Here is a 26,853-nt window from a genome sequence, read left to right on the forward strand (position 1 = left end):
TTAAATGACAATTATAGAATAAGATACTGTCTCTAACTTGAGTTAATAAATAAATAATCTATGAAACTGAAAATATTAATAAGAGAATTGATCCTAACAAAACTGACAGTTACAAGTGACTTGGTCACCTGAAGCTGATACTAGATTCTCCCTCAGCTATCGGCCACCAAGCTTCCTCCCATCAACCATTTACCCAACAAGCTTTTGAAAGCTCTTTCTTGGTGTTGGAGGTCAGGCTTGTTAATTGTGCTGCTTACATATTTATTATTGCATATTTCTCACCCCAACTCTGGAGAGGCTTATACAAATATCTCCTGTGCGAATTTCTTTCTCATAAGCCTGACATTTGCCTTACATACTTGGAGGTTTATGGCTCATGTTGCATACAGATTTAAAATGATTAAATGGTGCTTGTGAACAGAATTTTGAAAAATCATTAAGCAGCAACACTCCTTTATTTCAGCATATTCACAACTGCCTGTTGAAGCATTTTTACCATGACTACATTAAAAATTTATCAGATACTTCTCACATTTCTGTCATCTTGATTGATGTCATCAACTGATTGTCTTTATATTTAGTTTGAGATCCTCCTGGTCTTGGGTATGAGTGATTTTCAATTGAAAATTGGGGTCATTTTTATAATTTGTCATGAGACTTTGGATCCTATACTGTATTAGACTATTTTTTTTAATTTTTATTTATTTATTTGCAAGCAGAGAGAGAGAAGAGACACACAGAGAGAATAGGCATGCCAGGGCCTCCAGCCACTGTAAACAAACTCCAGACATGTATGTCCCCTTGTGCATCTGGCTAACGTGGATCCTGAGGAATCAAGCCTCAAACCGGGGCCCTTAGGCTTCACAGGCAAGTGCTCAATTGCTAAGCTATCTCTCCAGCCCTAGACTAAGTTTTATAAAAAATATACATAATATAAAATTTACCTTCTAAGCACCTTGGTTTTATGTATGTCCACGATGCTATATTATCACATGACCAACACCATTATCATTTCCAGAACTTTTATTCATCCCAATCAGAAATTGTAATCATTAAGCATAATTATGCATTACTACCTTCATCCCAGCACCTGGTAGCCTCTATTCTACATTTTTTTGTTTGTTTTTCGAGGCAGGGTCTTGCTCTGTCCCAGGCTGACCTGGGTCTCACTCTGTAGTCTCAGGGCAGCTTCAAACTCACAGCAATCCTCCTTCCTCAGCCTCCCAAGTGATGAGACTAAAGGTGTATGCCACCATACCTAGTTCCTATTCTACTTTTGTTCTCTATAAATCTGTATTTTCTGAGTACTTCATATAAATGGATCATATGATATTTAGCCTTTTGTACCTGGCTTCTTTGAGCATAATATTTTCAAGGTTCATTCATATATAGCATCAGAACATCATTCCTTCTGATGGTAGCATGCCATACCACTGTACAGCATTTTAATTATTCATCTATTGATGGACCTATAGCTCTTAATCATACACGATTCCCCTTTACCATACTTACTATCTTTTGAATATGTCATTATTTACTAAGAGCTCACATAATTTTTTATCATTTTATTTTGATTATTTTTCCAAGCAATAAACCATGAGCTTGATGAATTACAAATGGGCTGTTTATGGGGGAAGAACATAAAGAAAAAGGACTTAGCAATAGGGTTTCCCTCAAATATATTCCAATCTTGCTCTTTTTTTTATTAAACTCTCTTTTTATTAAACTAACATTCTCTATTGTTTTAAGGATGACTTCTGCTGACATTGCTCTCAGCTGGGCCAAAATGAAAATGTAAAGCTATCATCTGTGAATAGGCAAAACGTCACTGAAGTAAATATGAAACCATTTTTCATTACAAAGGAAACTTCACGTATAAAGACAAGCTCCAAAGAAATCAGCTCTGCTTTTCTTTTCACTGAGCTGTGTTTTGTTATATGTGAGAAATCTTTTGAATGCACTAGCCACTGTAGGTGTTTTCTCACCCTACTTCATCCTTTGGTTCTTGGGAACAATCAATTTCATGATCAATATCAATTGACAGTTATTTGTCTCACATCCCTTCTTTAAAGGAATTCAGGGTGAGAAAATGAAGGAAAATTAAATTCCTCTGGTCAGTTTAGTTGTCCACTGATAGTACTGCATATGACAAATTATCAGCCAGGAAATAAGTTTAAGGCAAGTAACAGTATAGCTTTTAGTCCCAGCACTCCGGAAGCAGAGTTAGGAAGATCACCATGAGTTTGAGGCCAACTTGAGACTACACAGTGAGCTCCAGGTCAGCCTAGGCCAGAGTGAGACCCTACCTTGAAAAAAACCCAAAACATTAGTGAAAAACATTAGTGAATTCCAGGTCAGCCTGAGCTAGAGTGAGACCCTAACCCTACCTTAGAAAACCAAAAAAAAAAAAAAAAAAGAAAAAACCCAAAACACAAAATAACAGTATAGGTCCACAGTTGCATTTGGTGAGCCTTCATTTTTTATCATTTGTGTATTTAATGCTATATGAAGATACTATTTCTGTACCTATTTATATTATGGGATCTGTATACACTATACTTTTGAAACCTAATGTAGAAGAATCACTGAAAAACTTACCTTCTTGCTCTATGTGAGACATGAGGATAAAAAATTACTAGTAGCATAAATCTTCCAAAAGTACTTTTCCTACATCTATAAATATCTCAGCGAAATTAAAATCCTTAGGAACCTAAAATTGGTCAAGGAAACAGATGTTTGAATTCTTCTAAGTATAACGTTGGGAATAAAGTTTGGCACCAACAGTAATTCCAACTAAATTTTATGTCAAAATTGTTTGACTGTGTCTTTAGAATATTTGAAAATAAGATATTTTACATCCTCCTCCTTAGGAACATTTTTTTAAGGTTTTAGTTTAGTGAAGCTTTACTTTTTCTTCACATACATTGATATGAACTGAGAAAAATTATTATGAGAATTACATTTTGGTGCATAATCATATTTTGTTTGGGTACTACAGACTTTGCTTTATTTTCCTGTTTTTCTTCTTTCCTTTTTTTTCTTTTTTTTTTGGAATTCACTTCACTAAGTACTTTCAGGCTGGTCTCCTGGCAGTCTTCCTACGTCTGCCTCCCAAGTGCTGGGAGTAAGGCGTACACCACCACACCCAGCATTACTTTTCTTTCTGCCATAGCATTTATATATATTTTACATTCTTAACTAGATTATAATGACTTGAGAATAAATAGCCTGTTTTATAATTATAGCGCCCATTATGACGAATGTGTCACTTTGCACATAGTAGACTTCCAATCAATATTGGCAAATTACAGAAATATTGAACAACCACATAAAACATACTTAAAAGTAACACTTAAAAAGGAAGAGATTTTATTCCTAATCATATTGTAATGAAGGCTATTTTAAACGCAATGCAGTGATGATACACACCAATATTTAAACTATTTATGTGCCTCAACTTGACATAATTTCATGATAACTTGATGGCAATCACATTTAAATATATTAGAATATTTTTATAATAATGAAATTCTAAAATAGCAACTTTAATAGCTGGGAAAACATGTTAATAATGGCCATTAACCTGAAGGAAACAGAGAACATTAAATACTTTTTTCAGAAATAAATATATAAGTTTAAATATTCTACTATAATATTTATGAGCAAACCTTAAATTAAAATTTACAAAATGCAAACTGTCAAATATTCCAGTTAGAGAATAATTTGATTATATATATATTTTTTTAATTTTTTTTTGTTTGTTTGTTTGTTTGTTTGTTTTTCAAGGTAGGGTCTCACTCTGGCTCAGGCTGACCTGCAATTCACTATGGAGTCTCAGGGTGGCCTCGAACTCACGGCAATCCTCCTACCTCTGCCTCCCAAGTGCTGGGATTTAAGGCGTGCACCACCACGCCCGGCTCTGATTATATTTTCTAAGTTTTCCTGTGTAAACATGGGCTGGGGACACAGCTCAGTGGCAGAGTACTTGCCTACCATGCACAGGGTCATGGGTTCATTCCCAGGATACTCCAAATTGTAGCAGGAGAAGAGTGTTCTTTTCTCCTGAGGCCTCTTTGTCACTATCTAAATACCAAAATGAACTCTACTTGATGCAAAACCAAGGCAATCCTAAAAATATCCCTTCATTATCAATTAATATATTATAGTCAGTGAAGAAATAAGTGATTTTCTTTACCTTCAGGACAGCTATAAATGGTACAAAGTTAGCCCGCTGGAGTCCATTTTTATAGAGATCTGAAAGACACAAATGACATTGGCTTTTGACTTAGCTTAAATTACAATGTTTCTTCATTCTTTTAGTCTGGGAAGCAAGGCTTCTTACTGACTAAATAAAGATGAAGGAACAGCGACTGGAGAGATGGCTCCACAGTTAAAGGTGTTTGCTTGCAAAGCCTGATGGCCCTGGTTTGATTCCTCAGTACCCATGTAAAGCCAAATGCATAAAGTGGCACATGCATCTGGAGGTGGATTGCAGTGGCAAAAAGACCTGGTATGACTATATTCACTCTCTCTTTCTCCCTCTCTCAAATAAATAAATAAAATAAAATAATTTAAAAAAAGATACAGGGTGGCTAGAGAAATGGCTTAGCAGTTAAGGTGCTTGCCTGCACAGCCCAATAGCCTGGGCTCAGTTCCCCAGTACCCACATGAAGCCAGATGCGCAAAGCAGTGCATGTGTCTGCAGTTCATTTGCAGCATCTGCAGGCCCTGGTACACCCATTCTCTCTGTCTCTCTTATTTTTGTCTGCTTGCAAATAAACAAATAAAAATAAAAGAACAGACAACGAAAGAAACAAATAAAGGAAGAAAAAAGATAAAGAGAAACAGATAAAGGAACAGAAGGGGAAGTAACCAAAAAATAACCAAAATTGATTTCTAGTCAGACAGTACACAGACGTCACTGTAATTATAATAAAAGGGAAAACTAACAGTAACAGACAGAAAGAAAATCAGAAACATTCAATCTAGTTGACCTTAAACAATATTAAAATGCAATAAAGAATTTGAATAGATGACTTCCAAAACCCTAAGTCAATAAAAGATGCTGCATCTATAAAAAAAAAAATAGGCTGGGGAGATGGCTTAGTGGTTAAGCGCTTGCCTCATCTTTTCTTGCCATATAAGTCTCAGTGAAGGAGTAAGAATTATGTAGCAAGATTAGCTTTTGAATTTTTTTTATTTATGTAGTTATTTATTTGTGAGAGAGTGAGAGAAAAAGGCAGATATATATGGCAAAAGAATGGGCACACCAAAGCCTCTAGCCACTGCAGATGAACTCCAGACACATGCGCCACCTGCGTATCTGGCTTTACATGGGCACTGGGGAATCGAACCTGGGTCCTTAGGCTTTGCTGGCAAACAGCATAACAGGTCAGCCTTCTCTCCAGTCCCAAGAAAACACATCAACAGCCAAAACTGCTCCTATATTTGTATGAAAGGAATATATTTTATACAAAGGTAAATAAGTTCCACTTTAAAAGCAGTTATCTTGCTTTCCGTGCTGGTAGCACTCCTGGCCACATGGTGAATATCCCTAAAACTCGCCAGACTTTCTGCCAGAAGTGTGACAAGCACCAGCCCCGCAAAGTGACCCAGGACAAGAAGGGAGAGGACTCTGCATGCTCAGGGAAAGCGGCGTTATGACAGATGGCAGAGTGGCTGCGGTGGGCAGACTAACCCTATGTTCCGGAAAAAGGCTAAGACTACGAAGAAGATTGTGCTGAGGCGTGAGTGTGTTGAACCCAACTGCAGATCTAAGAGCATGCTGGCCATGAAGAGATGCAAGCATTTTGAACTGGGAGGAGATAAGAGGAGAAAGGGCCAAGTGATCCAGTTTTAAGCCAATTTGCTATGAAGACAATAAAATGAGATTATATTCACTTGAAATAAAAATAAATAAAAGCAGTTATGTCAAACTCAAAATTCTGTTCTTTAAAATGTTTTGTTTATTTTTATTTATTTATTTGATAGCAACAGACACAGAGAGGAAGAGGCAGATAGAGAGAAAGAGAATGGGCACGTCAGGGCCTCCAACCACTGCAAAGGAACTCCAGATGCGTGCACCCCCTTGTGTATCTGGCTAACGTGGGTCTTGGAGAATCGAACCTCGAACCAGGATCCTTAGGCTTCACAGGCAAGCACTTAACCACTAAGCCATCTCTCTAACCCAAAATTCTGTTAATGAACTCTGTACATAGGGCAACTGTATCATATCCAAGCAGTGACTTTTTCCTTAGATGTTTTTCAACATATGCATCACAGTGCATGTGTGTTTATTCACAATACACAGAGACAGAAACATTCTTATTTTCACAAGCAAACAGGGAGGAAAGGGCAACAAAGTTTTAGCCTTACATATTTTTCCTCAAAAAGGGAAACTTCTGCTGGGTGTGGTGGTACACACCTTTAATCCCCTCACTTGGGAGGCAGAGGTAGGCGAGTTGTTGTCGTTAGTTGGAGGCCGCCCTGAGATAGCATAATGAATTCCAGGTCAGCCTGGGCTACAGTGAGACCCAACCTTGAAAATACAGCCCCCAAAAAGGAAACTTCTTGTTAGGTGATACACATGCATATGGGTAACTCCAGCACTCAGGAGGCACAAGGGTTGAGACCTCAAGGCTAGCTTGAGCTACACTCAAAGACCCTGATTCAAAAGAAAACAAAGAATTCTTAGAAAATTTGTTTCATGGGCTGGAGAGATGGCTTAGCGGTTAAGCGCTTGCCTGTGAAGCCTAAGGACCCCGGTTCAAGGCTCCATTCCCCAGGACCCATGTTAGCCATATGCACAAGTGGGCGCACGCATCTGGAGTTTGTTTGCAGTGGCTGGAGGCCCTGGCACGCCCATTCTATCTCTCTCTCTCTCTCTGTACCTTTCTCTCTCCATCTGTTGCTCTCAAATCAAAATTAAAAAAAAAAAAGAAAATTTGTTTCAAGACTGAAATCTTATTGCATCAAAAATTCCCTTTAAGGGCTGGAGAGATGGCTTAGTGGTTAAGGCACTTACTTGCCTGCAAAGCCAAAAGACCTTGGTCCGATTCCCCAGGACCCACACATAAGCCAGATGCACAAGGGGGCACATGCATCTATACTTCATTTGCAGTGGCTAGAAGCCCTGGCATGCCTATTCTCTCCCACCCCCCTCTCTCTCTTCCCCTCTTTCCCTCTCCCAAATAATTAAATTAAAAATATTTTTAAAATATTTTTTAAAATTCCCTTTAAGATTTCAAAAGATTGAGATGGGGAGGTAATATGATGGAGAATGGAATTTCAAAGGGGAAAGTGGGTTGGGGAAGGGAATTACCATGGGATATTTTTTCATAATCATGAAAAATGCTAATAAAAATTAAAAAAGAAAAGATTTCAAAAGAATGATTGTAAATATGTTCAAAGAACTCAAAAAAACAAATCAAAGGAATCTAAGAGAAAATCAAAGGAATCAAAGAGAAAATCAAAGAAGATGCAAGACACCAATTTCATGAAATAAAGAAGGCAATACAAGACATAAATAGGGAAATAGAAATAATAAAGAAAAACCAGTCAGAATTACTAGCAATGAAGAACACAGTTATTGAAATAAAAAACTCTGTAGAAAATCTCACCAGTAGAATGGACAAAGGTGAGGACAGAATATCTAAGCTAGAAGACCAGGTGGCAGATCTAATACAGGCCAACAAAGAGAAAGACAACTTATAGAAAATCATAAGTGGGAATTTCAAGATATTCAGGACACTATGAAATGATCAAATATAAGAATTCAGGACATAGTAGAAGGAGAAGAATTCCACTCCAAAGGCATAGTAGGCGTCTTAAACAAAATCATAGAATAAAACTTCCCCCAAATTGGGAAAGAGGTGCCAATGCAGATACAAGAAGCCTTTAAAACACCAGCCAGACAAAACCTGGAAAGAACCTCTCCTCGCCATATTATAATCAAACTACAAAACACACAAACCAAAGAAAAAATATTGAAAGACGTTAGAGAGAAAAATCAAGTTACCTACAAAGGCAAGCCCTTCAGGATTACAGCAGATTATTCAACACAAACTTTTAAAGCCAGAAAGGCTTGGAGTGATATATTCCAAGTTCTGAAAGATAACAAACTATCAACCAAAGTTACTTTATCCTGCAAAGCTATCCATTCAAATAGATGGACAAATAAGGACATTCCATGACAAAAGCAGGTTAAAGGAGTATTTGAAGACAAAACCAGCCCTACTGAAAATACCTGATAGAATCCTCCATGCTGAAGAAAAGGAAAAGCACACATATAAGGAAACTGTAAAAAACAAGTTATACTCAAATACTAGTTAACACAAGAGACCAAAGGTAGAACCAGAACCACCAAAAAAAAAAAAAAAAAAAAAAAAAAAAAAAAAAAAAAAAAAAATTTGGCAAACATAAATATACACCTTTCAATAATATCTCTTAATATCAATGGCCTCAATGCCCCAACAAAAAGACATAGGTTTGTAGACTGGGTTAAAAAGCAGGATCCTACAATTTATTGTCTCCAAGAAACTCACCTTTCTACAAACAATAGACATTATCTTAGGGTGAAAGGTTGGAAAATGGTGTTTCAAGAAATGGGCCTAGAAAATACGCAGGGTTTGCTATCCTAATATCAGACAAGGTAGACTTCAGTCCAACATTAGTCAAGAAAGATAAGGAAGGTCACTTTATATTGGTTAAGGGCACACTCCAACAGGAGGACATTACAATCCTAAACATATATACACCTAACATGGGGGCTCCCAAATTCATCAAACAAACACTATTAGAACTAAGGTCACAGATAACACCAAACACAGTGGTGGTGGGTGACTTTAACACCCCACTCTCATCAATTGACAGGTCATCCCAGGAAAAAATAAACAGAGAGGCATCTGGACTAAATGAGGTCATAGAAGGAATGGACCTAACAGATATATACAGGACATTTCATCCAAATACTGAAGAATATACATCCTTTTCAGTAGCACATGGGACATTCTCTAAAATAGACCATATATTAGGACACAAAGCAAATCTTAACAAATACAGGAAAATTGAAATAATTCCTTGCATTCTATCTGACCACAATGGAATTAAACTACAAATCAGTAGCAAGAAAGGCTATAGAGCATACACAAAATCATGGAAACTAAACAATACACTACTAAATGATGAATGGGTCAATGAAGAAATCAAGAAGGAAATCAAAAAGTTTATAGAGTCAAATGATAATGAGAACACAACATACCAAAATCTCTGGGACACAATGAAGGCAGTTCTAAGAGGTAAATTTATAGCCTTAAATGCCTATATTAAGAAATTAGAAAGGTCGCAAGTCAATGACCTAATGCTTCACCTTAAAGCCTTGGAAAAAGAAGAACAAGGCAAACCAAAAATCAGTAGACAGGAAGAAATAACAAAGATTAGGGCAGAAATTAATGAAATAGAAACAAACAAACAAACAAAAAATCCAAAGCATTAATGAAACAAAGAGTTGGTTCTTTGAAAGAATAAACAAGATTGATAAACCCTTAGCAAATTGGACCAAAAGAAGAAGAGAAGAGACACAAATTAATAAAATCAGATATGAAAAAGGTAACATCACAACAGATTCCAGAGAAACCCAAAAAATCATAAGGACATACTATAAGAGCATATACTCCACAAAGTATGAAAATCTGAAAGAAATGGATAAGTTCCTTGATTTATATGACCTACCTAAATTAAATCAAGATGAGATTAATCACTTAAATAGGCCTATAACAAGCATGGAGATCCGAACAGTTATCAATAATCTCCCCACTAAAAAAAGCCCAGGCCCAGATGGATTCACTGATGAATTTTACCAGACTTTTAAGGAAGACCTAACACATTGCTTCTTAAGCTTTTCCAGGAAATAGAAAAAGAAATTCTACCAAACTCCTTCTATGAAGCCAGCATCACCCTGATACCAAAACCAGGCAAAGATAGAACAAAAAAAATTACAGACCAATCTCCCTCATGAACATTAATGCAAAAATACTCAACAAAATATGGGCAAACAGAATACAAGAATATATCAAAAAGATCATTCACCCTGACCAAGTAGTCTTTATCCCAGAGATGCAGGGATGGTTCAATATACACAAATCTATAAATGTAATACATTATAGAAATGGGTTGAAGGACAAAAATCACATGATCATCTCATTAGATGCAGAGAAAGTGTTCGATAAAATCAAACATCCCTTCATGATAAAAGTCTTACAGAGACTAGGAATAGAAGGAATATATCTCAATATAATAAAAGCTATTTATGACAAACCTACAGCTAACATCTTACTAAATGGGGAAAAACTGAAAGCTTTCCCACTAAAATCAGGAACAAGACAAGGGTGTCCACTGTCCCCACTTTTATTTAATATAGTTTTGGAAGTCTTAGCCATAGCAATAAGGCAAGAGACACACATAAAAGGGATATAAATTGGAAAGGAAGAGATCAAGTTATCATTATTTGCAGATGACATAATTTTATACATAAAATACCCTAAAGACTCTACTAGAAAACTGTTAGAGCTGATAAAAACCTACAGCTATGTAGCAGGATACAAAATAAATTCACAGAAGTCCATAGCCTTCATATATGCTAACAACAAATACACAGAGGATGAAATCAGAGAATCACTCCCATTCACAATTACATTAAAAAAATAATAATAATAAAGTACCTTGGAATAAACCTAACCAAGGAAATAAAGAATCTCTATAATGAGAACTTTAAAACACTCAAGCAAGAAATTGCAGAAGACAATAAAAAGTGGAGAAACATCCCTTGTTCCTGGATTGGAAGAATCAAAATTTTGAAAATGGCAATCTTACCAAAAGCAATCTACACATTTAATGCAATCCCTATCAAAATTCCAAAGGCAGTCTTCATGGAAATAGAAAAAACAATCCAAAAGTTCATTTGGAATCACAAAAAAACTCAAATATCTAAAATAATACTGAGCAACAAAAATAAGGCTGGTGGTATCACCATACCTGATTTTAACCTATACTACAGAGCCATAGTAACAAAAACAGCATGGTACTGGCACGAAAACAGACATGTAGATCAGTGGAACAGAATAGAGGACCCAGATGTAAGCCCAAGTAGCTATAGCCACCTGATATTCGATAAAAACGCCAAAAATACTCATTGGAGAAAAGACAGCCTCTTCGGCAAATGGTGATAGGAAAACTGGATATATATCTGTAGAAGGATGAAAACAAACTCTTCTCTCTCTCCATGTATAAGAATTAAGTCCAACATCAGACCTGAAACTCTGAAACTACTAGAGGAAAAAGTAGGGGAAACCCTTCAACAGATTGGCCTTGGCAAAGACTTTCTGAATACAACCCCAATTGCTCAGGCAATAAAACCACAGATTAAAACACTGGGACCTCATGAAATTACAAAGATTTTGCACTGCAAAGGACACAGTGAAAAAAGCAAAGAGGCATCCTACAGAATGGGAAAAAATCTTCGCCAGCTATATATCTGATAGAGGATTAATATCTAGGATATACAAAGAACTCAAAAAGTTAACTAATAGGGCTGGAGAGATGGCTTAGTGGTTAAGCACTTGTCTGTGAAGCCTAAGGACCCGGTTTGAGGCTCGATTCCCCAGGACCCACATTATCCAGATGCACAAGGGGCCACACCCATCTGGAGTTCGTTTGCAGTGGCTGGAGGCCCTGGCACGCCCTCTCTCTCTCTCTCTCCCTTTCTGTCGCTCTCAAATAAATAAATAAAAATAAGCAAAAATTTTTTTAAAAAAGTTAACTAATAAGGAATCAAGCAAGCCAATCAAAAAATGGCCTATGGAGCTAAATGGAGCATTCTCAAAGGAAGAAATACAAATGGCATATAAGCATCTAAAAAATGTTCTATGTCACTAGTCATCAGGGAAATGCAGATTAAAATTTCATTGAGATTCCATCTCACTCCTGTAAGATTGGCCACCATCATGAAAACAAATGATCATAAATGTTGGTGGGGATGTGGAAAAAGAGGAACCCTTCTACACTGCTGGTGGGAATGCAATCTGGTCCAGCCATTGTGGAAATCAGTGTGGAGGTTCCTAAAACAGCTAAAGATTGATCTGCCATATGACCCAGCTATAGCACTCCTAGGCATAAATCCTAAGGACTCATCTCATTTCCTTAGAAGTACGTGCTCTACCATGTTTATTGCTGCTCAATTTATAATAGCTGGGAAATGGAACCAGCCTAGATGTCCCTCAACTGATGAGTGGATAATGAAGATGTGGCACATTTATACAATGGAGTTCTACTCAGCGGTAAAGAAAAATGAAGTTATGAAATTTGCAGAAAAATGGATGGATCTGGAAAGGATTATACTAAGTGAGGTCACTCAGGCCCAGAAAGCCAAGCGCCACAGGTTCTCCCTCATATGTGGATCCTAGCTTTAGATGATTGGGCTTCTGTGTGAGAAGGAAAATACTTAGTAGCAGAGGCCAGTAAGTTAAAAAGGAGATATAAAGAGAATAGAAAGGAAGGGAGGAGGGTACTTAATAGGTTGGTATTGTACATATGTAAGTACAGTGATTGAGATGGGGAGGTAATATGATGGAGAATGGAATTTCAAAGGGGAAAGTGTGGCGGGGGAGGGAGTGTATTACCATGGGATATTTTTTATAATCATGGAAAATGTTAATAAAAATTGTGAAAAGAAAAAAAAAAGAAATCAAAAAAATATTCCCTTTAAGAGGCAGAGGTAGGAGGATCACCGTGAGTTTGAGGCCACCCTGAGCCTACATAGTGAATTCCAGGTCAGCCTGGGCTAGAGCAAGACCCTACCTTGAAAACAAACAACCACCAACCAAAAATCCCTTTACAGCCATTTTATGAAGCTATTAGATTTTTTAAAATTTTATTTATTTATGACATCGAGAAAGAGGCAGGCAGACAGAGAGTGAGTATGGGGCACCAGGGCCTCCTGCCACTGCAAACGAACTCCATACACTTGTACCACTTTGTGTATCTGCCTATATGTGGGTATTATGGAGTTGAACCCAAGTTGTCAAGCTTTGCAAACAAATGCCTTTTACCACTGAGTCATCTCTCCAATCCACTATTAGATTTTTAAAGCAATTGTAAATTGTGAACAGTAAAAAGTGTTTTCAATAAAGAACAAGTTAGATTAAATTGTGTCTAGCCCTAGTGCCCTTGAGTAATATGGGAAGATTACAAAAACACCTTTAAACCCATCCTGCATTCTACACGTTTTACTCACTTAGAGGCACTGAATTTGGGAAAGAACTCATGTTGAGTGTTGACATCCTAACGGCCTGGCCAGTGTTGCTTTACCTTTTATGATATTCCTAAATAAAAAAATTTAAATGTAGCTGAATTTAAGCCTCTAGCTTATGCAAAGAGCTTATGCAAATCCTTTTCTTCACTATAATGATGTTATGATGAATATTTTTCTAAAGAGAATAAATGTTTCCTAACGACCATATTTTATTTCCATAAGTAAATACAGCAGTTGAAATCTAACATACTTATCAAATTTTCTCTAAACAAGGAAATACAGAAATAATCCCATAATACTATACTTAAAAAAATTAAGACACAATATTTTCTTTTTGAGGCAGAGTCTCACTTGAGCGCGGGCTGACCTGGAACCCGCTCTGTAGTCCCAGCTGCCCTTGAACTGTGGCGATCCCTCTACCCTGGTCTCTGAGTATTGGGATTAAAGGGATGGCCAGGCCGTTAGGATGTCAACACTCAACATGAGTGCTTTCCCAAATTCAGTGCCTCTAAGTGAGTAAAACGTATAGAATGCAGGATGGGTTTAAAGGTGTTTTTGTAATCTTCCCATATTACTCAAGGGCACTAAGGACTGTGCAAAAATGGCAGCAGAATGAGAGCTGCCAGCTATGCCTGCCAGGAAGTAAGACAAAGCGAAGAGAAGCCAATTTTCAAACATCCTCCATTCTCTTCTAAGTCATAGATACAGAAAAGATGAGAAAGAGGACAACAGTGAGACTGTTGGGGTACTATGATCAAATATAATATAATATAATATAATATAATATAATATAATATAATATAATATAATATAATATAATATAATATAATAGTATGAAAATGTCAAAAAACAAATAAAAATCACATGCTTGAATAATATTCCAAGGTCGTGGCACATGCCTTTAATCCCAGCACTTGGGAGGCAGAGGTAGGAGGATTGCTGAGTTTGAGGCCACCCTGAGACTATATAATGAATTCCAGGTCATCCTGGGCTAGAGTGAGACTCTACCTTGAAAAACAAACAAATGGATTAAAAAAAAAATTCCATGTTCTAACATTTTACTCATAATAGTTTTAAAAAGTTTCAACTTTGGACTGAAGTGATGGTTCAGTGGTTGGGTCCATATGCTTCTTTTTCTTAAAATATTTTTTGTTCATTTTTTATTTATTTATTTGAGAGTGACAGACACAGAGAGAAAGACAGATAGAGGGAGAGAGAGAACGGGCGCGTCAGGGCCTCCAGCCTCTGCAAACAAACTCCAGACGCATGCGCCCCCTTGTGCATCTGGCTAACATGGGACCTGGGGAGCCGAGCCTCGAACTGGGGTCGTTAGGCTTCACAGGCAAGCGCTTAACCGCTAAGCCATCTCTCCAGCCCTCCATATGCTTCTTAAAGGGTCTCAGAGACCAGAGACCACTAGAGTTCAAATCTCCAGATCCCATATAAAACAGCTAGGTGTGGCCATGGCCTCCTGTAAGCCAAGTGCCATAGGGGAGCAGAACCCAGACAATGCCCATAGCTACAGAACAGTCAAAGGAGACTCCGGCTCAAAACCAAGACCAGGCAGAGGAACAATGAAGCAGGACCCCTGACGTTCCACTATGGACACCACAGGTGAGTGGCACTGGACCCAGGAAGGAATATGGGGTACCACAAGGGCACATATCACACATACACACACACACACATGAAAAAAATTAAAAACTCCAATTTTATTTGTAATAGCCTAAATCAGAAGCAATCTAAATTTCTGTCATTTGGGAAATGGAGGGTCTGTACAAGGAAGTATTATTCTTTAATAAAAAGAATATATTGGGCTGCAGAGATTGCTCAGCAGTTAAGGTGCTTGCCTGCAAAGCCTAACAACCCTGGTGTGATTCCCCAGTATTCACTTAAAGCTGGATGTACAAAGTGGCGCATGCATCTGGAGTTCATTTGCAGTGGCTAGAGGCCCTGATGCCCCCATTCTCTTTCTCTCAAAACATAATACTAAAACAAATTATTTTTGAGGTAGGGTTTCACTCTAGCCCAGGCTGACCTGGAATTCACTCTGTAGTCTCAGGGTAGACTTGAGCTCACAGCAATCCTTCTACCTCTGCCTCCCAAGATTAAAGGTGTGTGCCACCATGGCCTGCTCAATATTTTAAAACTTTTTAAAGGGATAAATTATGCATACAACAAAACAGATGAATCTCAAAACATACAGAGTAAAAGAAGTCAGAGCAAAACCAACCAAACAAAATAATTCATACTGTGTGGTTCCCTTGACATAAAATTGTAGAAAAGAAAAACTAATATATAGAACAAAAAGTCAGTAGATGGTTGCCTGGGGAAGGAGGGCAGGGTTAGCTGTGAGAGGAAAAAGGGGCACAGGACACTTTGGGGAACAACAGGAATACTAACTATGATTGTGAAGGTGCTGGGTTCACACATGTAAATGCATGTCAGTATTTTCCAAATTGCGTCATTTATTGTATGTCAATTAAAATTCATTATAAAAACATATCCAGGGGCTGAAAAGCTTGCTCAGTGGTTAAGGTGCTTGCTGGCAAAGACTAAGAACCTAGGTTCCATTCTCCAGTACCCACATAAAACCAGACACACAACGTTGGCTCACGCATCTGGAATTTATTTGCAGTGGCTGGAAGCCCTGGCACACCCATTCTCATTCTCTCTCTCTCCCTTTCTCTCTCTCTCATTGCACATAAATAAATTAAAATATATAAAAACCATATCCAACACTAGAGAGCATCAATAGCCACAATATGACAGAATTCAAGCTAAGAAACTACATCAATGAGAGCCTATTCTAAGGTAGCCTTTTGCGTTTCCTCATAGACTAACATCTTTTACTGACATAGTTGCCATGTCATGCTTCCCAAGCATACGCCTTTGAAGGATGTTAATGACAGCAGAAGATGTACAGGCCTACTTGTAATACTCTTGATTAAAAGATTTTGACTCATCAGCAAAGTTAATATTAAATTAATATTAAATTAATATGGAAGAACATATTAATTCAAAACTTTATGCTCTGAGGGCTACTTTCTAAACAGAATTCTAAAATACAAATCATTTGGCTTGAAAACCTTTAGGTTTTTATAGAACACTTAAGAGAAAAGGGACTGTATTCATTAAACTGAAGAGTTTTTCTGCAATTCAAATATTATGCTAATTATTAATACAATAGATCCATCTTCTGAAATGTTATTTAGCTACCAACATTTTTAACATTAGTCATTTTATGTTGTTTTTCTTAGACATAAAGATTTTATAATACATTTGTATCAACATTTGTCATTATTTACTAAATACTATTTAAAAATTCAACAGTTCTTGCCTGTGGGTGTTTTTTTTAATGATCTCTGAACAGAGCTGAATGAACACTTGCTCATATAAGATGGAGTACTGGAATTATGGGACATTCATTTTGTAAAGAATGGCATAAGGACCTCTAAATTCTCCACAGTGAATAACTCTAATAATACTTACAGATGAAATGCATGCAGAGAGGATTTTTAAAAGTAATTACAGGACATAAATACCTTGGAGATGCACATAGATATTCAGTTCTTTTCCCTAAAACTAAATTGTCAAAACTAAAAGGATGAATAATGTTTATTTATACATTTGCAAGTTGGTTTAGGGTAAGAAAAACATTTAAGATAAGTAATTAAAAGGTTCTCTGGAGCCCATATGATTTTTCCTTCCAAAATATTCTCAATTTTATCACAAATTGAAAGAAAAAGAGGGGGCTGGAGGAATGGCTTAGCAGTTAGGTGCTTGCCTGTGAAGCCTAAGGATCCCGGTTCAAGTCTCAATTCCCCAGGTCCCACGTTAGCCAGATGCACAAGGGGGCGCACGTGTCTGGAGTTCGTTTGCAGTGGCTGAAGGCCCTGGTGTGCCCATTCTCTCTCTAAATATATCTGCCTCTTTCTCTCTCTGTCTGTTGCTCTCAAACAAATAAATAAATAAATAAAAATAAATGAAAAAGAAAGAAAGAAAGAAAAGAAAAAGAGGCCAGGCATGGTGGTGCACACCTTTCATGCCAACACTTGGGAGGAGGGGTAGGAAGATTGTTGTGGAACTGTGGAGTGAGTTCCAAGTCAGTCTAGGTTACAGTAAGAACCTACTTCAAAAAAGAGAAAAAGTAGGAGCTGGAGAGATGGCTTAGCAATTAAAGTGCTTGCCTGTGAAGCCTAAGGACCCAGGTTCGATTCCTCAGTACCCACATAAGTAAAATGCACATGGTGATGCATGCATCTGGAGTTCGTTTGCAGTGGCTAGAAGCCCTGACACATTCATTCTCTCACTCTCTCTCTATTTGCCCCTTTCTCTGTCTCAAATAAATAAAATTTATAAAAAAGGAAAGTTTTAAAGGTATATTTTATCTATTTTACAGATAAAGAAACTGAAGTTCAGGATTTAAAGAAGGTGATTTGCTGAGCCCTCAGCCAGTCCTTGATAAACCTGGAATTAAAACCAAGTACTGGGCTAGAGTCATGGTTTAGTGGTTAATGAGCCTGCCTGGAAAGTCAAAGGATCCAGGTTTGACTCCCCAGGACTCATGTAAGCCAAATGCACAAGGTGATGCATGCATCTGGAGTTCATTTGCAGAGGCTGAAAGGCTGGTGCCCATTTTCTATCTGCCTCTCTCTCTCATAAATAAATAATAAAACTTTTAAAGAAAAGTACTCTGGGGCTGGAGAGATGGCTTAGTAGTTAAGGTACTTGCCTGCAAAGCTTAAGAAACAAGGCTCAATTCCCCAGGACCCACATAAGCCAGATGCACAAGGTGGTACATGCCTCTGGGATTTGTTTGCAGTCGATGGAGGCCCTGGCACACCCATTATCTCTATCTCCCTCTTTCTCCAATAGATAAATAAAATATGTTTTAGATGCATTTAAGAACCAATGACTCTATTCATGCTAAAAACATACAGACTTGTTTACCACCATGTGGTGACCAGCAGGTTGATAGCAGCTGACAGACCCAACAACACTCACGTAAGAATAAAGCAAGCTGAGCTGGGCATAGTGACGCACGCCTTTAATCCTAGCACTCGGGAGGCAGAGGTGGGAGGATCGCCAAGAGTTTGGGGTCATCCTGAGACTTCATAGTGAATGAATTCCAGGTCAGCCTGGGCCAGAGTGAGACCCTACCTCGAAAATCAAACAAAAAAATCTTAAAAGTAATCAGATACAGGGCACAGTGAGGCATGCCTGCAGCTCTGTTTCTCAGGAGGCTGAAGCAGGAAAATCACTTGAGCATAAAGGTTCAAGACCAGCCTGGGCACCACAGCAAGACCCTCAAGGGGAGAAAAAGCAAATGTGACATACAGAGGAATGAAGAAAAGAATGATGACAATTTTGTGAAAATCTGCAAGTAAGATGGTGTGGTGACATGGAGCTGCTTTAGAAAAATGATTGTCAGTCCTACAAAGAGTTACAGTCTGGATTCTTGTTTCTTTGAGAATTTTGAGGCTGGAGAGATATAATCTTGCCTCAGCCTCCCAATAGCTAGAATTATAGGCATATCATTTCCAGAGGTCTACATTTGTTTCTTTAAGGCAAGCCCAACAGACTGCCTTGTTTTTTTAATGTGTGTGTGTGTGTGTGTGTGTGTGTGTGTGTGTGTGTGTGTGTGTGTGAAAGAGAGAGAGAACTGGCTCACCAGGGCCTCCAGCCACTGCACTCAAACTCCAGATATGTGTGCCCCCTTGTGCATATGTGCAACCTTGTACACCTGCATCCCTGTGCTTCTGCCTTACGTGGGACCTGGAGAGTCAAACATAAGTCCTTAGGCTTCTCAGGTAAGCTCCTTAACTGTTAAGCCAGCTCTCCAGCCCTGACTTCATTTTTATTCAAATAGTGGTAGTTGGAATCCAAGGACATTATAGGCTCCAAAAGGTCTTTTGTTATTTTATAATAGCTATGGAAATATTTATTTTCTCTTTATAAAATGTTACCTAAGACCTGTGTTATGAAAGTACTACCATCCATATACTTACTCATTTCTTTTCAATGAAGTCTGAAATCAGTAATGTAGTTTTCACAGGAGATTCCTTTTTTAAATTATTTAATTGAGAGAGAGAGAAAGAGGCAGATAGAGAATGGGTGTGCCAGGGTCTCTAGCCATTGTAAATGATGGCATTTGGCTTTATGTGGGTACTGGAGAATTGAACCCGGGTTCTTTGGTATGCAGGTAAGTGCTTCAACCTCTAAGCCATCTCTCCAGCCCTTCACATGAGATTCTTTTCCTAAGTCAATGGATGTAAATACTGTGACTAGTCTTAGATGAGGGGATAAAACTGAAGGATTTATGGTCTGTGGGGATGGTTTAGTGGTTAAAAATCAAAAACATTAGTTTTAAGTAACCTGTCCTACAGTGCAACAGACGAAAACTCTTCAGGAAGCATTTGAGAAGGCAACATTTATCAAAGTGCCCCAGAACCCTGATGGCAAACCTAAAGGGTATGCATTTATAGAATTTGCTTCATTTGAAGATGCTAAAAAAGCTTTAAACTCCTGTAATAAAATGGAAATTGAAGGCAGAGCAATCAGGCTGGAGTTACAAGGACCTGGAAGTTTACCTAATGCAAGAAGTCAGCCATCTAAGACACTGTTTGTCAAAGGTCTGTCTGAGGAGACCACTGAAGAGACATTAAAAGAATCATTCAAAGGCTCTGCTCATGCAAGAATAGTCACGAATCGGGAAACTGGGTCTTCCAAAGGGTTTGGTTTTGTAGACTTCAACAGTGAGGAAGATGCCAAAGCTGCCAAGGAGGCCATGGAAGATGGTGAAATTGATGGAAACAAAGTTAACTTGGACTGGGCCAAGCCTAAAGATGAAGGTGGCTTTGGGGGTAACGGTGGAGGCAGAGGAGGCTTTGGGGGCCAAGTCAGGGGCAGAGGTGGCCGAGGCAGATTCGGTGGCAGAGGCAGAGGCTTTGGAGGTCGAGGAGGCTTCAGAGGAGGCAAAGGAGGTGGAGACTTCAAGCCACAAGGACTGTGGGGTTAATACTCTAACCTGCTCAATGACAGAGCCTTCTGAGGACATTCCAAGACAGCATACAGTCCTGTGGTCTACCTGGAATCCATATAGATAACATTTCAAGAGAGATACCCTGTTGGTTTTGACTGGATATCCATAAAAATTTTTTAAAGAGATGAGTGATAGAGCATTAGTTTAATTTATATTGTTTCATCCCATGTACAAAACCGTATTCCCCGCCCCCCCCCCCCCCGTTGGGGGTTGTAAAAGAATGTTTCATCATGATTTTTTGCTTCACTGACTTTAGGACAAATTAAAAGTCCTAAACTCTGCTGCAACAACAACAACAACAAAAAAAGCTTCCTTACCAGCTAGGTTTGATTCCCCAGTATCTACATGAAATCAGATGCACAAAGTGGCACATGTGTCTGGAGTTGGTTTGCAGTGGCAGGAGGCCCTGGCATGCCCATACTCACACTCTTCTCTCTTTCAAATAAATAAATAATTTTTAAAATATTTATTTGACACACACACACAGAGAGAAAGAAAGAGAGAGAGGCAGATAGAGAGAAGGAAAGTGGGTACACCAGGACCTCTAGCCACTGCAAACCAACTCCAGATGCATGTGCCATTTTTTTGCATCTGGATTTACATGGGTACTAGGGAATTAAACCTGGCCCTTAAGCTTTGCAGTCAAGTGCCTTAACTACTGAGCCATCTCTCTAACCCAAATGTGTGTGTGTGTTTTAAATATTTCATTTGTTGGCCAGCCAGACCAAATGAGCCAATGGGTACCAGAGTATCATGTCTGTTCTGGGGAAAGCCTATCACTCTCTAATTTGGAGGCCTGTTCCACAGGAGGGAATACATGCCTAGTACTGAAAACCTATGATAGGGGAGATCTTGAGTCTTAGGGGTATAACGCCTGCTGGTGTCTGGCTAAATACATATATTATGCTCACCAAACTGCCCAGTAAGCACTTATCTTAATATTCATACCCATATATTAATGCTACTCTCACTTTTGGTTAGAAAAGTTTTCTCTTTTCAGATGGCGGTGACCTCTGAGATGACTCAAAAGGTACCATATTGCTGACAAGAAGTAACAGAGGAGTGCTCAGCACTGAAATATCTCTATCCAAGGCTCAGGGTTCATTGCGGAAAAGATGGCAGAAAGAATGTAAGAGCCAAAGGAAGGGTAGGATTCCTTATAATACACTCATCCAGACACAAAATGGCCTGGGTATCTATGACCTCACAACGCCTGGCACTACCTACACAAGACCCTCATAATAGGAGGAAAAGATGATGACTTCAAAATTGAGATGGGGAGGGGATATGATGTAGAGTAGAATTGGGAAGGGGAACATGGGGGAGGGAATTATCATGGTTTATTGTCTATAATCATGGAAGTTGTCAATAAAAAAATTATTTTTATTTACTTATTTGAGACAGAGCAAGAGAGAAAGAGAATGAGTGTATCAGGGCCTCCAGCCATTGCAAACAACTCCAGATGTATGTGCCACCATGTGCATATGGCTTACATGGGTTCTAGGGATTCAAACCTGGGTCCTGGGCTGGAGGGATGGCTTAGCAGTTAAGGCATTTCCTGCAAAGCCAAATGAGCCAGGTTCAGTTCCCCAGGGCCCACGTTAGCCAGATGCACAAGGTGGCACATGTGTCTGGAGTTCTTTTGCAGTGGCTGGGGGCCCTGGCATGTCCATTCTCATTCTCTCTCTGTGAAATAAATAAATAAAAATAAATATATTTTTTTAAACCTGGGTCCTTAGGCTTCATAGGCAAGCACTTACACTGCTAAGCCATCTGTCTAGCTCTGGTTTTTTTTTCCTTAATATTTTATGTACTTATTTGATAGAGGGTGGGAAGGGAGAGATAGAGAGGCAGACAGACAGAATGGTCACACTAGGGCCTCCAGTCATTGCAAACAAACTCCAGCCACATGTGCCACCTTGTGCATGTGGCTTCCATGGGTACTGGGGAATTGAACCTGGGTCCTTAGGCTTCACAGGTAAGCACCTCAACTGCTAAACCATCTCTCCAGCCCTCAGTTTTTGTTTTTGGTTTTGTTTTGTTTTAAAGAACTGAAAGTTCGAGGCCACCCTGAGACTACATGGTGAATAAATTCCAGGTCAGCCTTGGCTAGAATGAAACCCTACCTTGAAAAACCAAGATAATAATAAATAAATAAATAAAAAGAACTGAAGTATTTCTGAGAATCTTTGTACAACCCAAGACAGCTAGGCAAACACTAATGGCAGAGATGACACTGTCTTAGTAACTTGGTATAACAGACAGATTCAGGTTCACTGAGATGAACTTCCAGACCAGGCAGTTATGGAGGAAGGTATATTTATTGAAGCTTACAGATCAAAGGGAAGTTCCATAATGGCAGAAGAAGTCAGCCTGCCTTCACAGATCCAAGCAGAGAGAGAGAGAGAGAGAGAGAGAAGTAAAGGTCAAAAGCCACAGCACACTTCAGGAACTCCAGCTAGGCACACTTTGCATATCTTTAGATTGAAATAGGAAACCCACCACCACACCTTAAGATCACCCAGTGACATTGCCTCCAGCCAGCTAGCCAGCACATGCAAACTACAAACAATAAAGAACTGAATATATTGGGGGCCATCTATTCAAACCACCACACTTGGAAACCTACAGATTTCATTAGCAACTGTGAATAACTGAGGCTTGGGCAAAAATTGCTTTCATTTTTCCTCTAAAGATTTTCTTGACTTTGGAAGGCCTTACCACCAAACAAGATGCTAGTGTGAATGATGGAATTCTTGACTAATTTATTTAGAGTTAATTTAAGTTTATTGTATTGTTTTGTGCTGATCTGCAAAAAAACTGCATGATGAGAAAGCACAATTCTCAGTATATTTCTTCATGACTTATTTGCAATAATAATCGCATTCATTTCCTGCAGGACCCAAACTACAGAATTAGATGGGCCTTGCTGTGAAAGGTCTCTTAATCAACTTGTTAATGTTGAGAATGTTTTTTATATCATACATAAATAGAACTGAAGTGAACTACAGTAATACATTGGTGGTAGGCAGAAAATCATCCTTGCACAGTTGTAATCCAGATTAGGAATACACATGGTTCACTGTTGGTATTTGTTATAATTTGGATTTAAAATGTCTCCCACAGGCTCACGTATAATCACTTGAACACTTGATCCCCAGCTGGTGATGAGGTCTGGGGAGTGTCATGGGAAACTTTTCCCCTGGGGAGACACAGACACAAGTCTTTACCCCAGACAGGGCTCAGAGAGACCCAAGTATGACTGCACCAATACCAGTTTGATGAACCAATGAGTTTACTGGGGATACTTACCAAGAAAGTATGGACAGGGGTTATTTGCAAGGACAGGAACCCCATCAAAGCAGCCGCCTTCATAGGGCTCCACGTGTCAAGATTACTTTTTGGGTGCTTCTCCCTCAGCTGCAGGATGAGGGCATACTTACAGAGCATGGGGACCCAGTGCAGCCCCCTAGAGCAGGACTTCAGTGGGGCTCCCTATGTCGGGAGTACCCTCGCAGTGGCTCTTCCCACAGACTCAGGGTGAGAGCTTAATTATACAATGCAGAGACCCCAAAGAAGCCACCTGGATGGAGCTCACGGTTCCTTGATCCCTTCTCCTGGTTGCAGTCAGGTTCGCATTGCTGACAGAAACCACCTAAGAGCAGCTTGTGGGGAGAAAGGGTTTATTTTGGCTTACAGACTCGAGGGGAAGCTCCATGATGGCAGGGGAAAGCAATGGCATGAGCAGAGGGGGCACATCACCTCCTGGCCAACATCAGGTAGACAACAGCAGCAGGAGAGTGTGCCCAACACTGGCAAGGGGAAGCTGGCTATAAGACCTTTAAGTTTGCCCCCAACAATACACTTCCTCCAGGAGGATCCAATTCCCAAACTGCCACCAGCTGGGGACCTAGCAATTCAAAATCTGCAAGTTTACAGGGCACACCTGAACCAAACCACCACACCCCTCTATATACTCTGGTCCTCCTGAGGCCATCAAACCTCATGCCTTAGCATATATAGCTGGCACAGGGGGCTTCTGAAATCGCAGGTAGGGGTCTGATGACCCTCACCACACCTTTTCACATGGAGTTGTCTGAGATGCTTTTTTTTTTTTTTTTTCTAATTTTTCTGAGGTAAGGTCTCACTCTAGCTCAGAATGACCTGGAATACACTATGTAGTCTCAGATAGGTATAGCAACTCACAGTGATCTTCCCACCTCTGCCTCCTGAGTGCTGGGATTAAAGGTATGTGCCATCATGCCTGGCTCATCTGCTTTTTATTCATTATTATTATTATTATTATTATTATTAAATTTTTTGGTATTTCAAGGTAGGGTTTTACTCTAGCTCAGACTGACCTGGAATTTACTATGTAGTCTCAGGGTGCCCTTGAACTCGTGGCAATCCTTCTACCTCTGCCTCCTGAGTGCTAGGGTTAGAGGCATGTGCCACCATGCCCTGCTCATCTGCTTTTGATTACCGCTGGCATTAGCTGTTTACAGTTCTCAATGCAAAGGAATCTTGCCATACAACAGGCAGGGTGTGGAACCTGTGGGACATGGGGTCTAAGTGACACACTTCGACCTATACATGTAGGGTTTGCAGAGTGTGGGATGGCTCTGTTGCTGGCCTGAGCTTCCTAACGGCCAAGGTGACTAGCCAACACAATGGGACCAGCGAGCTGTCTCCTGCTCCACTTGCCATGATTTCCCTGACACAACGGGCTACTTTCCAGAAACCATGAGCCACAGTGAATCCTCCCTTAGGCTATTTTTGTCTGGCATTTTGTCCCAGTGACAAGAAAAGTAACTGATACAGAAAATCGACTGAGAAGTAGAGTCATTGTGATACAACGTCCATCCGGTTTTTAGGCTTTCCGACCTGGTTTGCAGGAAGAATGTAGAAAACTTGGAGCTTCAGGCTGTAGGAGCCCTAGAGTGTCAGACAAGCCTAAGGGGCCATTCTGGTGGGAGTTTGGAAGAACAGAAGGCTCACAGAAATTGACAGTGAAGGGCATGCTTGTGTGGTTTCAGAGGGGAACAAAGATTGTCAGGAACTGGACGAGAGGCCATTCAGGTTATCTTCTGGCAAAGACCAGGCTGCATTCAGCTCAATTCTTGGGTGTGAGTGATGCTGTAACAGACTAAGGTGCCTGGCAGAGGAGATGTCCAGACAGCACAGCACCCAGGCTATGGCAGGTTTACTTCTCGCCACTCTGAGTCAAATTTAAAGTGAGAGCAAACCAAGGTAGAGCAGAGAAGTATGAAAAATGTGCAGTTTGGTGGAGTGTAAATTCACTCAAATTTGAAACATAGTGGTAATTGGTCATCAGATTAGCACAACTGAGAAGTAATGAGTTTTTTTTTTTATTATTTTGTTTTGTTTTTTGAGGTAGGGCCTCACTCTGGCCCAGGCTGACATGGAATTCACTATGTAGTCTCAGGGTGGCCTCGAACTCACAGCAATTCTCCTACTTCTGCTACCTGAGTGCTGGGATTAAAGGCATGTGCCACCACATCTGACTGAGAAGAAATCTTGCATGTACACTGATACAATGCAGGAAAAGTACCTTGAGAGCAAGACTGTTGCAGTCAGGTTCACATTGCTGGTAGAAATCACCCAACCAAGAGCAGCTTCTGGGAAAAAGGTTTATTTTAGCTTACAGGTTCAAAGGGAAGCTCCATGATGACAGGGAAAAATGATGGCATGAACAGAGGGTGGACATCATCCCCTGGCCAACATAAGGTGGACAATAGCAACAGGGGAATATGTCAAACACTGGCATGGGGAAACTGGCTATAACACCCATAAGCCTGCCCCCAACAATACACCACCTCTATGAGGCATTAATTCTCAGATCTCCATCAGCTGGGAACCTAGCATTCAGAACACCTAAGTTTATGGGGGACACATGAATCAGACCACTACATTCTACCCCTGGCCCCTATAAACTGATATCCATACATAATGTAAAATACAATACATTCAGTCCAACTTTAAAAGCCCCCATAGTTTTTATTAATTCCAGTGATATTCATACATCCCCATGATCCAAGATCTTTTAACTGAACCATAATACTAAAAAATAACCTCAAAAAACCCATAATGGCACAGAATAAATATTCATACTACAAAAGATGGCATTGGGCATAGCAAAGAAATATTCAACCAATACAAGATTTAAAACAGCCGGAGCAAATTTCAAACTCTGTAGCTTCAAGTCCAACAACTCTAGACAGTGACAAATCTCCAAATCTGATCATTCTAACCAGCAACAAGCCTCTGGCATTCCAATTCTGTCCCTCCAGGTAGGCTACTCACAGTCCTGGAAAACTTCATCGGGGCCGACAGCTTTCCTTAGCAGCCATCTCGTGGTCGCAGCATCTCCACTGGGTCTCCACTGCAAGCCACGGTTCATCCTCATGGCCCCATGGGGTCTCCATGAAGGCAAACAGCAAACCTGCTTCACACTGCCCATGGCCATTTCCAAAACACAAGA

General features: G+C 39.5%; 1 protein-coding gene and 1 pseudogene across 3 annotated transcripts in view; one reads left to right on the plus strand and one right to left on the minus strand.

Annotated features, from left to right (window-relative positions):
- Afg1l (AFG1 like ATPase) overlaps positions 1-26,853 on the minus strand; it is a 234,491-nt gene that overhangs the window by 118,267 nt on the left and 89,371 nt on the right. For all 3 annotated transcript variants that reach the window (XM_045155614.1, XM_045155617.1, XM_045155615.1), the window contains one exon: positions 4,196-4,254. In XM_045155614.1, coding sequence (XP_045011549.1) covers positions 4,196-4,254 — 59 coding nt within the window. The remainder of the gene's footprint in view (positions 1-4,195; positions 4,255-26,853) is intronic.
- On the plus strand, positions 5,542-5,860 carry LOC105944171 (annotated as a pseudogene).

This window comes from Jaculus jaculus, chromosome 7 (assembly GCF_020740685.1).
Source record: "Jaculus jaculus isolate mJacJac1 chromosome 7, mJacJac1.mat.Y.cur, whole genome shotgun sequence".
NCBI classification, from domain to species: domain Eukaryota; kingdom Metazoa; phylum Chordata; class Mammalia; order Rodentia; family Dipodidae; genus Jaculus; species Jaculus jaculus.